Genomic DNA, 11,375 nt, shown 5'->3' on the forward strand with positions numbered 1-11,375 from the left:
GGAGAAGCAGACGGGGCCGCGCCCGGGGATCCCCTCGGGCCCTCGTCCGCTTCGGGCCACGCGGCGGGGCGCCCCCTCGACCCCCTGGGTTCGCGGCCCGGCCTCGGGGCCGGAGGCAGCTCCGCTAGCGGCGGCGGCAGCGGCGGGAACTCCGGGCCTCTGGACACGGGTGACACCGCGCGGCCCGGCAGAGCGTGGCTCGCTAAGCGGGTTATATTTAGCCCGCGGCTCAGGCGCGTTCAGGAATTTGATCAACAAAGTTGCCGGCACCTCCGGGCGCCGGGACGCACCGGGCGGGCGGAGGGGCACACTCGCGTGGGGGACGGCGTGAGGGGCCGGGGACGTAGGGCTGGCGTGTGGGGGGCCGGGGAGGGCGCAGGACTGTGGGGGTCGCGGGACGACTCGGGTGGGTGCGAGCGGCGGGGGCGGGGCCCACGGGCTGGCGGCCCCTCTGGGCGTTAGGAATCCCGGTCCAAGCCGCCCACCACCCAGTTTTGCGCCCGGCGGGGCTGGAGGCGCCTTGCTGGGCTTGGAGTGGGATGGGGGTAACTGAGGCGGGGAGGCGGGGATTTCCACCTGGCGGCCGTGCACCTGTTGAGAGGAGACAGCTCTAGTTCACGGGGCAAGGGAGGCGACGATGGGCAATGGGCCTGTGACCCCAGGTCCCCGACGCCAGCGAGCGAGCCTCGGGTGATGGGAGGGGATGCCCCAAGAATCACAAGGCCGGTGACCCGAAGTGGGCCTATTGGTTTTGCTCTAAATTCTCTCCATCCCTGTTCTATGACTTCAACAATTAAAAAAATAAGTCTAAAATGTAACCACCTTTGTAGAGAAAAAAAGCCTGGAATAAGTTGCGCAGAGGCCATGGGGAGGCCTGGTCACAGCGCCACCGATTTAGTGCCAGGCCCTCACCTCCTTCCCTCTACAAAGATCGATTGTTTTCTAACAAGAGGGTCGTGCAGTGAGGACTGAACACCTGCTTCCTAAGGTGTCTCCGGGTGTCCCTGGCCCTCCCCTGGGCCCTCCCACTCCTCTGGGCAGAGCTGGGACTGCAGATTTGGGAAGACCAGGCCTTCCTCCCTGCAAGGCAGGGCCAAGGACAGCATGAGGACCCACCTGCAGGGACCCCTGTCCCCCGACCCTGTCCCAGAGGAGACTCTGAGCTCCCCACCCGTTTCAGCTCATTCAGGACTCGATGCTGCAGCCAGTGTTGCAGGTTGGTGGCCTCACAACCACCCTCCCAGTCTCATGAGCCTTCTATAGATGAAGAAATGAAGTGGGCAGCAGAGCCAGGTCCCCACACCAGGTACCTGGACTTGAGACCACATGAGTGGTCAGCCAGCCAGGGTGTGGGGTTTCCTCCTCCCTGCATGGAGTGGGAGGCCCGGGAAGGGAGGATGCTACTGAGCAGTAGAGCTGGTGGTAGGTAGTCGAGGTTATCTGTACCTGCAGCCCCGCAAGACGCCTTGGGGCTAGAGGGCCCTTCCACGGCCCCTCCAAGGGTTTAGCAGCATTTCTGGGCACCACACCCTGGCGGCCCTGGGGCACACTGGAAAGGGAGTTGAGGAGGAAAGAGAGAGTGTTTGCGGCCGGGCGCGGTGGCTCAAGCCTGTAATCCCAGCACTTTGGGAGGCCGAGACGGGCGAATCACGAGGTCAGGAGATCGAAACCATCCTGGCTAACACGGTGAAACCCCGTCTCTACTAAAATACAAAAAAATTAGCCGGGCGTGGTGGTGGGCGCCTGTAGTCCCAGCTACTCGGGAGGCTGAGGCAGGAGAATGGCGTGAACCCGGGAGGCGGAGCTTGCAGTGAGCGGAGATCTGCCCACTGCACTCCAGCCTCGGGGCAGAGCGAGACTCTGTCTCAAAAAAAAAAAAAAAGAAAAGAAAAGAAAGAGAGAGAGAGTGTTTGCATTGTGCTGTGTCCTCACTGCCCCCACCGGACCCCCCCACCCATCGCACTGCGGCTCCTGCCAGGCCAAGTAAACCAGGGGAAGGTTTTTGGTCGCCAGCCCAGGAGACTCCGGCACACCCGTGGGAATGAAGGAGGTGCCTGACCCCAGGCTGTCGCAATGGGAACCCTCCCAGGGGTCACAGCTATGACTGCAGGCTGAGGGACGCTGACCCCACAGCCATGCTTGGACTCGGTGGCACCCCCATCCTGCCACCACTCACAGGAAGCCTAAGTGCCTCATCTTGCTCTGAGAGGTGGGAGAAGGTGGTGGAGGCTGGGGTGGCCTCAAAGATCGGCCCTAACCCACCTACCCCAAGCCTGCCAAGCCGTCCTCGAGGCTCGGTGCTATCACCACCAAGCCAGGATGGCTCCCTAGAATTCACCTGTGCATGGCTGTTCCCTGGGCTCCCAGAAGCGCTCTCCCTTCCCGCCAGTCTCCCAACCCAAGGGCTTCTCACACCCTCCAAACTTTCAGCATTTGGTCCTCACAGAATTCCACAGGGGCCGTCTGTGTGGCTGGGTAACTCAATGCACCCAGCAGGCTTCTCTTGAGCACCTAGTGTACGTCAGCCAGCCTGCCTAGGGGCACATCCCATCTGGGAGGTGGCCAGGGTCCCTTGTTGAGAAGTCCCCTGGAGCTTGATGGCACAAGGCAGCATTATTTTATCCATGGGCTCTGTAAGGGGCAGATGTGTCCTGGGAATAGGGGCACAGCTTTCCTCTGGTCCTGACAGCTGGGAGGACTTGAGGTTTGGGGTGACGGGTCAGCTGATGGATGGTGCCATTGGGCAGGGTCTTCACACCCAGGCCTGGCAGATGGTGACAGCTGTTGGCCACAACAGCTGCTTATGACACCTCCACAGGGCTGCTCCCCGCAGTTGGTTGGGCTTCCTTACAGCATGGCTGCTGGTTCCCAGTGTGTGCATCCAAGAGAGAAAGATGGAGGGATGCACGTGCCTCAGAAGCCACTGCACCATGCTGGTGGTCCTGGTGTGCAGAGGTCGGCCACCCCCTGGGCAGGGGCACGGACACTGCCTGTGTAGGTCATGTGAGGAAGGGGCCTGTGGGCTGAGATGCACTGTTGCAGTGTTTTTGGAAAATACAGTCTGCCGAGTGGGCCTCAGACAACAGAAAATCAGCCATAAAAATAATAAGTAAAATGAGGCCGGCCACAGCGGCTCACGCCTGTAATCCCAGCACTTTGGGAGGCCGAAGTAGGCAGATCACGAGGTCAGGATTTCCAGACCAGCCTGGCCAACATGGCAAGACCCTGTCTCTACTTAAAAAATACAAAAATTAGCCGGGCATGGTGGTGCACACCTGTGGTCCCAACTACTTGGGAAGCTGAGGCAGGAGAATCACTTGAACTCGGGAGGCGGAGGTTGCAGTGAGCTGAGATCACGCCACTGCACTTTAGCCTTGGCAACAGAGCAAGATTCTGTCTCAAATAATAATAATAATAATAATAACAATAGTAAAATGATAGTGGATTTGCCTTCTATTGCTGTCTCACAAATTACCACACGTTTAGTAACTTTACACACATTTATGGTCTCGTGGCTTCTGTGGGCCAAGCATCCAGGCAGGGCTTAGCTGGGGCCCCTGTCCAGGGTGCAGTCTAGGAGGTGGCCGGGCTACAGTCTCAACATGGGACAAGGAGGACTCTGCTACCAGGCACCGTCAGGCTGTGGGCAGAATTATTTCCTCAAATCTGTAGAGCTGAGGACTGGCTTCTTGCTGGCTGGAGGCTGGAGGCCACCCTGAGCTCCTCACCAGGTGTGGCCCCAGCACAGGCCCTGACGCCTCGGGCCAGCAGGGAGAGGCTGTCAGCTGGGGGTAAGGTGCTGTGATCACAGCTGCAGCACCCGGCCACCCTCCACGAGTCTGTTGGAGGAAAGGGGCCCCCCAAAGGTGGGAACACTGGGGGGGGTCATGAGGCCTCCTCAGGGCCTGTCTCCCACACGTTTGTGAGAAAGTAGAAGGTTGGCTAGATGGGGAGTTCTGGGTTAGTGGGGTTGGTGGGGCTTCACGGACACCTGAGCAGATGGAGGGGCCAGCCCTTCAGGCCAGGGAGCAGGGAGCCCAGAGCCACTGCCTGGGAGGGGCTGGAAGGGCCCAGGGTGGCTGGGTCAAGATCAGAGCCCATGGGGGCTGGTGTAGGGTCCAGGAGGTCATCATGGGTCCCCAGAGGGCTCTGGGTGGAGGGAAACCTGGTACGAGGAGGGACAGGGAGGTTGGGGTGCTCACCACCTGACCCCCACAGCCCTCTCTGCTGTAAACCATGGGACCCCACGCAGTCTGCTGTCTGCTGGGGCCCTGAGCTCATCCATTTGACGGCAGGAAGGGGCCTGAGGGGACTGTCCCGGCACAGCTCCTCCACCCCTGCCATAGCACAGGGCACAGGAGGGCTGAGCTGACCCTGCCAGGCCATGCGTGGGCCTCCTGAACCTCACCCTGCCGCCCCAAGGGTAAGTGCTCGGAACTGCGTCGAGCCTCGCGTGGGGTCTGAAGTGTCATTTTGGAGGCATTTATTTAGGTGGGAGAACCCCCACACCCCCGGTGCCTGCGTTTGCTGGGTGGAAGTGATCACAGGAGACAGAACCTTCTCTGTCCCGCAGACAGAGGCTCTGTGTCTTCTGGGATAGGGGACTGCTGGGGCTGCCTCCACCCCCACCCTGCTCCTGCTGTCCGGGCGCCCCTCCTCCATGCAGGGGCTTGTTTGCATTTAAGAACAAAACAACCAAAAAACAAGCCCAGGGCCTCCTGAGAGTCCCTCCTCAGCCTGTCGCTGCTCCGCCCCTTCCTTGTGCCTCTACTCAAGCACGGATGGTGCGCCTACTGTATGCCAGGTGCCAGTCAGGGCGCTCACTCAGCCACCACACGCCCAACTCCCTGCCCTCTGAGCTCCCATGCTGCTGGGCGCTAAGCGAGGCAGGGTCATCCAGAGGCAGGATGGGCACAGGCTTAGGCCAGGAAGGTGCGGGCACTCCCGGCTGACCCCCAGACACTCACCCTTCGGTCACCTCCCAGCCCCCAGGGGACTCCAGGCCAGCATCTGATTGCCCAGCCGGCACCCCTCCAGGCACACGGGGCACAGAGCCACACTCTGAAGTCACTGCTGCCCCCGGCCCGCTCGCCCATCCAGCTCCCGCAGTGGCCCTGGACTCTGCCCACGGCTCCCACCTCTGTGGCCATCACATCTCCCTCAGACGAGGCAACAGCCCTAAAACCCGTCTGCTTGGCGCTGGGTGGGGGCATCACCTGCCTGGGACCTGGCCATGCCCCACCAGGGCTCTGAGGACCCCCCAGGGTGCCGTGTGCTTCCGCTGTGGGGTTCTCCTCCGGCTGCCCCAGTACACAGCACTCTGCTGCACGCGACGGGCTGGGTGCAGCGTGCTACCGCCCGACCCCTCTCCTCAGGGAAGCCTTCCTGTGCGACACCCCAGCAGGGACATTCCACCAGGCTGTCCTCAGCACAAACTGGCAGGCCCACACCATGGTCTCAATGCAGGGGCAGCCCACTCCCTAGTCCCACGCCTCCCGGGTCGCTGCCACGAGTGCCCTGGCAGTCCACTTGTCTGCTGGCCAGCTGCCCCTTGGCATGAGGGGCCTCATGTGACCAAATGGGCACACTTCATGCAGGGGAAACGCAGGGACTTGTGACCAGGCAGAGCCCAGGCTGCACAAGGTCCCCAGGTGGGGTATTGGGCCACCATGTTGGCACCCCGAAGGCAGCCTTTTCTGAGCCTTCCTGCTGGCTGCTCCTGGGTGGGGGCTGCATTTGGGGACAGTGGACCTGGCGCTGAACTGCTGTCACACCCCTTGCCCACGAGCAGTGCCCCAGGCCTGCAAGTGGCCATGCCGTGTGTCAGATGGCAGCGCTAACGGTCCCAGACAGGTGCTGGGTGGACAGGGCGCCTATTCCCCACCACCCACGGACATTTCACGTTTCAGGGCCGTGTGCCAGCCCCAGCGTGGCTGAAGGCAGTGGCACCCATGGGCGGGTCCAGCTGCCCACTGGGCCTGCAGCAGACACTTGCTGGTGGCACGAAGTGAAGTTAGAGGATCTGGCTGCCTCATGTCCACCCGGTGCCCACCCTCAAATCTGGGGTCCCGAACAAGGAAACGAGCCCCTATGAACACCTGGGTCTGGGTGAGCTGGGCCAGTGCTGGAGGGGACAGAAGCCAGCTGGGTACACCCCGCCCACAGCTCTGGCTTCCAGAATTCGCCATCCCACCCAATCTGGCTACAACAGGGCCAAGGCCACAGGCTGGGTCCCAGGGGCTCAGGGTAGAGGTCACAGCAATGACCACCATGGAGAGAACCGGAAACTGCTGCCATGTCACCCAGCACGTGCCCTGGTAGAACCATCTCACCAGCCTCGCACCTCGTCCCCTCTGATGCTAACGTCAGGACACTCTACTCCAGGGTGGAGTCCAGGACCTCGGGGGGTGGAGCATTCTCCCCGCCCAAGTGTGGACCAGACCAAGGGGCCCCGTGGGGTGTGGGCTGGGCAGTGGCACTACCACCCACCCGAAGCCCAGGCAGGCAGAGGGCACAAGGCTCATGCATCTGACTCCAGGCTGCACTGTGGGGCCCCTGAAGGCGTTGCTGGCCTGCCTCCCCTGGGGCAACCCCCCATTTCTCTGGAGGTGAGGGAAGGTGGGGACGGGTGCCTAGGGGAGCCTGTGCCCCTCCAAGCCTTGCCTCTCCCAGTCCAGGGTCCCTGACACAACCTCAGCCAGGCCTCCTGGCCAGGCCCCTCCAGCACGGGCACCCGTGAAGAGCGGGGGAGCTGGGAGCTGGCTGAGCTGCCTCGCCCACCATGGCTCCAGCCTGTTGCACCTGGGGCCCCAGAGCGCCCCCTAGGCCTTCCCCACCCCAGATGGTGCTGCCCAGGTCCAAGGAGAAGCTCCTGACTTCTGAACCCTCCTGGGAGGTAGGAAAGGGGCCCCACACTCCTGCCCAGAGGAGCGGTGCTTTCCACCTGGCAGTGGCGTGGCAACAGTCAGGACAAGCCAACCAGTTATGGATAGAACCTTTATTGCTGAACATAAAACACCTGCCTGGGAGGCCCGGCCAGTGGCCTCTTCACTGGGCCGAAGACCTGGGTGAGGAGGGCTGGGGGGGCTGCAGGGCCACTGTTGCCAATGACAGTCGGGGACAGGCCTGGAGGCCAGCCCTGCCTGGCACCCTGGAGGGCGGTGGGGTGGGGACAGGGGCCCGGCTTGGGGGAGGAAGACCAGGCCCCGGGCACACACTGGTCATGGAAGGTTGAGGGCCAGGCAGGCAGAGCAGTGTCCCTGTGGCCCCCGGTGAGGCATGGTGGCGGGCGGCCCTCCTCTGGGACAGAGTGGCAGACAGAGCCTCTTTCCTCTCCAAGGATGAGGGTCCGAGGTAGGTGCAGGCCGGTCCCTGGGCCTCTTTCCTCTCCAAGGATGAGGGTCCGAGGTAGGTGCAGGCCGGTCCCTGGGGTCCTCACAGACGCGGTTTGATGTGCAGAGGTTTCCCTATGCAGAGAGGGCAAACGTTAGGGGCCAGGAAGCCCCTGGAAGAACCTCCCCAGCCTGCAAAGCTCCTGGTCAGGGGCTCAGGATGGGGAGTTCTGTCAGCCTAAACACACACGGCAGGGTCTGCAGAGACATCCCCCCGAGTTCTAGAGAGAAGAGCACAGTCAGGCCACAGGCTTCAGCTGCTGCCCCCTGCTGCCAACGGGTCCTGGTGAGCCTCTGTGGCTGTCTAGCCGTGGTGCATGCTCCGTCTATGAGGCCAAGTGAGGCTTCTGCCTACAGTCCAAGGGTCTTCTTGGGCGGCCGCAGTCCCGGCCCCAAGGTCTACAGGGTGAGCCATCAGTACCGGCGCACACAGCACCACACAACCCTGCACGCTCAGTGAGGCTGCCAGACACGGGAGGCGGCCACGATGCACCTTCCATGTGGAAAGTCGGGGTGCACACGAGCTGTGGCGGGGAGGGGCAGGAGCAGAGCAGAGGCCCCAGCGTGAGGCGGGCAGGGCCTGGAGGCAGGCAGTGTAGGAGGGAGCAGTTCCCCACAGTGGGGAAGCCCAGGGGCTCCTGCCCCATGAATGTTCACACACGGTGTCAGCGCCTCTCCTCCCTCCCCAGATCTCCAGACCACCTGACAGGCACTGCGGCGGCCCGCTGAATAGAGATGCCTCCGTGTAGCTGCCCACAGGACTGGCCCTGCCCAGGTGCCCCTCTTCAGGGCTGATGAGCCCGCTCACCCACGCACAGTTGAGTCGGGCCCAGCAGCCAGGGCCCAGGCTACAGACTACACAGGCTCTGCCCTGTCAGCCTGCCCCTGCGGTGGCCGCTCCAGTAGCAGCTCCAGCTTCCTGCCCAGAGACTGTCCCAGGCACTTCCACCTGCTGGAGCTCCTGGTCATGGCCAGGCAGGGGAGGTTTCTGCAGCCTTTCCCGGGCCCCACCCAAGCTGCACACTGGACCCCTCAGCACCCTGCCCACTTCCACTGGCTCTGGAACTGGCTGCTAGGTTCCTGATCTTTAAAAAAAAAAAAAAAAAAAATAGTGGCTGCCTCGGGGCCCCATCTGCTCCCCCAACCCAGAGAGGCCCACCCAGAAGGAGGGAGCGGGTTCCCAGGTCTCGTGGGGCAGAGGGTCTGGCCACGGTTCCATGCCCCTGATGTGAAGGCTGCGAACAGGAGGCGGCCCCTCCGAGGCAGGCGTTTGAGCGTGCTCAGCGGAGCTGTTGGAGAAGGCTGCAGCAAGCATCTTCCATTAACGTTACGACCGTGAAATATGACAATAAAATGATAGCCGTATGGTCGCAAATTTGCAGCCCGCCGAGCTGCGTGGGGTTTATCGTCACTCAAACGCGCGGAGAGCTGTAAAATGTTTACAGAAAGGGTCGTTTGCAGCCATAAAATCCTCTTTTCTCTCCTAAACAAGGCTGAGTGGAGCCATTTACCAAGCCCCAAATGCTCATCGGGGGAGAGGGAACATCTGTTCTCTCCGGAGTGGGTGGTGATCTTCCAGAACAAATTAACAGAAATGGGTGCTTTCTAATTAAATCAGCCCTCAGCTGGGGCAGACTGCGCAGCGGCCACTGCTACACTCGCACCTTGGCTGGCCCTGCCCCAGGGCTGGCAAGTGCACTCCTGGCGCCTGTGGGACTCACCCAGGCCCCACCTGGAGATTCTGACGTGGTGGTCTGAGGTGGGCATTTAAAACTCCCCTGTGCTTGAGCCAGATCACGCTGCCTACCTGAGTCCTTGGTGAGGGGGGCCCTGGGGGCCCGGACCCTGGGTTGGGCTCCTGGGCTCGGTGAGGACTGCAGGGAGATGAAGGAAGGCAGCTTGCAGAGCCTGTTGGAGTGTGCCGCTGCTAAGGCGGCCTCCTGGAGAGATGGCGCCTCGTGGTCCAAGGAAGCGGGAGGGGATGAGGAGGAGGAGGAACAAGAGGAGGAGGAGGAAGCCTTCAAGGATGAGGGAGAGGCTGACCCCCCTGGGGAGCGGGGAGGTGCAGCCAGCGCAGCTGCAGTGAGGGCAGGGGAGCTGGGCGTCTGCCTGGTGGGGCGCTGTGCTGCCGAGGGCTTCCTGCAGGGAAGGAAGGGGCAGACGTGTGAAGTGGGGTGACAGGCTGGGATCCCAGCAACAGGCTGCCCATGCTCTTGGCTGCTTCCTGCTCCCGTGGCCCCCTGTGGTCTCAGGATGAGCTGGAGGCACAGGTCAAGCCTGGTCCTTGGCTGCAAGGAGAGGCTGGGTGTGGAGAGGGCCCCAGCTCCACAACAAGCCTGCCCCTCACGTCCAGGGCCTTGGCTTCCTGGTCTCCATGGGACTCTCACACCTACATAGCAGGTGGGCTGGATGAGGGAGCCCCCAGACTCCTCCCGGGGCTGGGCCTCCCACTCTCTCCCAGTGAGCAGGTCTCTGTGAAGCCCCACCTTCCTCCATCAGCCAGGGATGCCCTTGGCTCTGTCCAGACTTGAAAGTGGGGTAGGGGAATCTCTGGAGGTCATGTGATCCCCAGCCTTGGATTGGGATTTCTGGGTCTGAGGCCCAAAGAGCTGGAGTTGGGGGGGCTCAACCAGAGGGCCCTGAGCATCTCCCTGGACAGGGAGGGGCCACCCAGGCTCACATGGACAGTGCCCACTACCCCATCACCTGGGCCCGTGGCTGGCCGAGGCCCTGCTCCTGGCAGCTGCGTCGCTGGGCCCTGGGGCGGGGGACGTGGCTGCCCGCCGACTGTGGCGTTTCTGGGTGCGGTGGAGCAGCTGGCACTGGGCACCGCGGGGACACGCCCCTCTGCGGCCAAAGTCAGGGCACAGCAGCGTGTGTTTCTTCTTGCACTGCAGAGAGAAGGGGTGCGGGTGGGTGGGCCGGAGGCTGTGGCACTGCACGGGGAGGGCAAGGAGGGCCAGGCCAGGCCCCCTGAGTGACCACGGGGCCCCATAGGCTCTGTCCAAGTCTTGGGGCAAAGGCTTCCTCTTGGAAGGCTGAGGCCACCAGGCCAGAGAGGTTCCACCTGGGCCCTCACCCACCCATAAGAGGCCCTCAGCAACTGCAAGCCCTGGGCACAGACTGAGAGCAGGGCAGGGCTGGGCCAGCCTGCGGACTCCCAGAACCTGCAGCCAGGCCACGGCTCAGGGCTCTGCCCACCCGCTGCCTCTGCCAGACCCCAGCCCACCCATCCTGGCAGCACAGAGGGAGCCTGGGAAGGTGGGTGTGGCTACAGACCTGGGGGTCTTGGGCTGGGCCAAGGGAGGGCGGGGCAGGTCAGCCAAGGCCAGGCCGCACTGGGTCAGGGCTGGGCTGGGCACACGATCCCTAGCACCTGTCACAGCGCTAATTATACCCACGGGGCAGGGGGTGTGCCAGCCAGCAGGTGCTCTGGGCAGCAACATGGCCCCGGCTCTCCTACCAGGCCCACAGGGAAACACAAAGAGGCGGCCCAAGGCCCCAGCGGCCCAGCCCGGCCTGTGGAACAGGGCGCCCAGCCTGCCCTTCCTCTGCCCACCCCTCCCAGGCTCTGCTCTGCAGCCCAGCTGCCTGCCTCTCTCATGCCCAAGGCCTTTCAGGGAGGGTGCCCTCCCCCTCCCCCTGCAGAGCCTACTGCATGGGGCACCCAAACTGCTCTTCATGGGACTAGGCGACAGGCGTCCCCAATGCAAACTGTGACAAGCTCCCTGCCTGACCCACCAAGAGTGAAACTCAAACCTGTGGCGGCAGCAGAGAGGCTGGAGGCTCCCAGCTCGTGGGGCCACGGCCTCGAGCCCACATCCTCCCAGCCACACGGTCCCTTGCCGGGCACCTGACCTAAGAATCTGGGATCCCAGGTGCTGCTCCTGTACCTGGGGCTGGCCGTGAGCACCTGCTCAGAACCGGGCCCTGCACTGTCCTCTCCCCTCCCCGCACTGCGCCCCCTACCCTCCCCGCACTGCA

The 11,375-nt window shown here is 63.0% G+C and overlaps 1 protein-coding gene across 2 annotated transcripts in view; it reads right to left on the minus strand.

The window, feature by feature from the left end:
- Positions 1–6,982: 6,982 nt before the first annotated feature.
- Positions 6,983–11,375, minus strand: part of ZC3H3 (zinc finger CCCH-type containing 3) — a 102,564-nt gene continuing 98,171 nt past the window's right edge. For both annotated transcript variants that reach the window (XM_017883424.1, XM_017883423.1), the window contains exons 10-12: positions 10,098–10,282; positions 9,199–9,530; positions 6,983–7,466 (exon numbers count right to left, since the gene is read on the minus strand). In XM_017883424.1, the coding sequence (XP_017738913.1) occupies positions 7,435–7,466; positions 9,199–9,530; positions 10,098–10,282 (549 nt within the window). In that variant the 3' untranslated portion in view covers positions 6,983–7,434. The remainder of the gene's footprint in view (positions 7,467–9,198; positions 9,531–10,097; positions 10,283–11,375) is intronic.

Source organism: Rhinopithecus bieti, unplaced genomic scaffold (assembly GCF_001698545.2).
Source record: "Rhinopithecus bieti isolate Rb0 unplaced genomic scaffold, ASM169854v2 scaffold_13617, whole genome shotgun sequence".
Classification (NCBI taxonomy): Eukaryota; Metazoa; Chordata; class Mammalia; order Primates; family Cercopithecidae; genus Rhinopithecus; species Rhinopithecus bieti.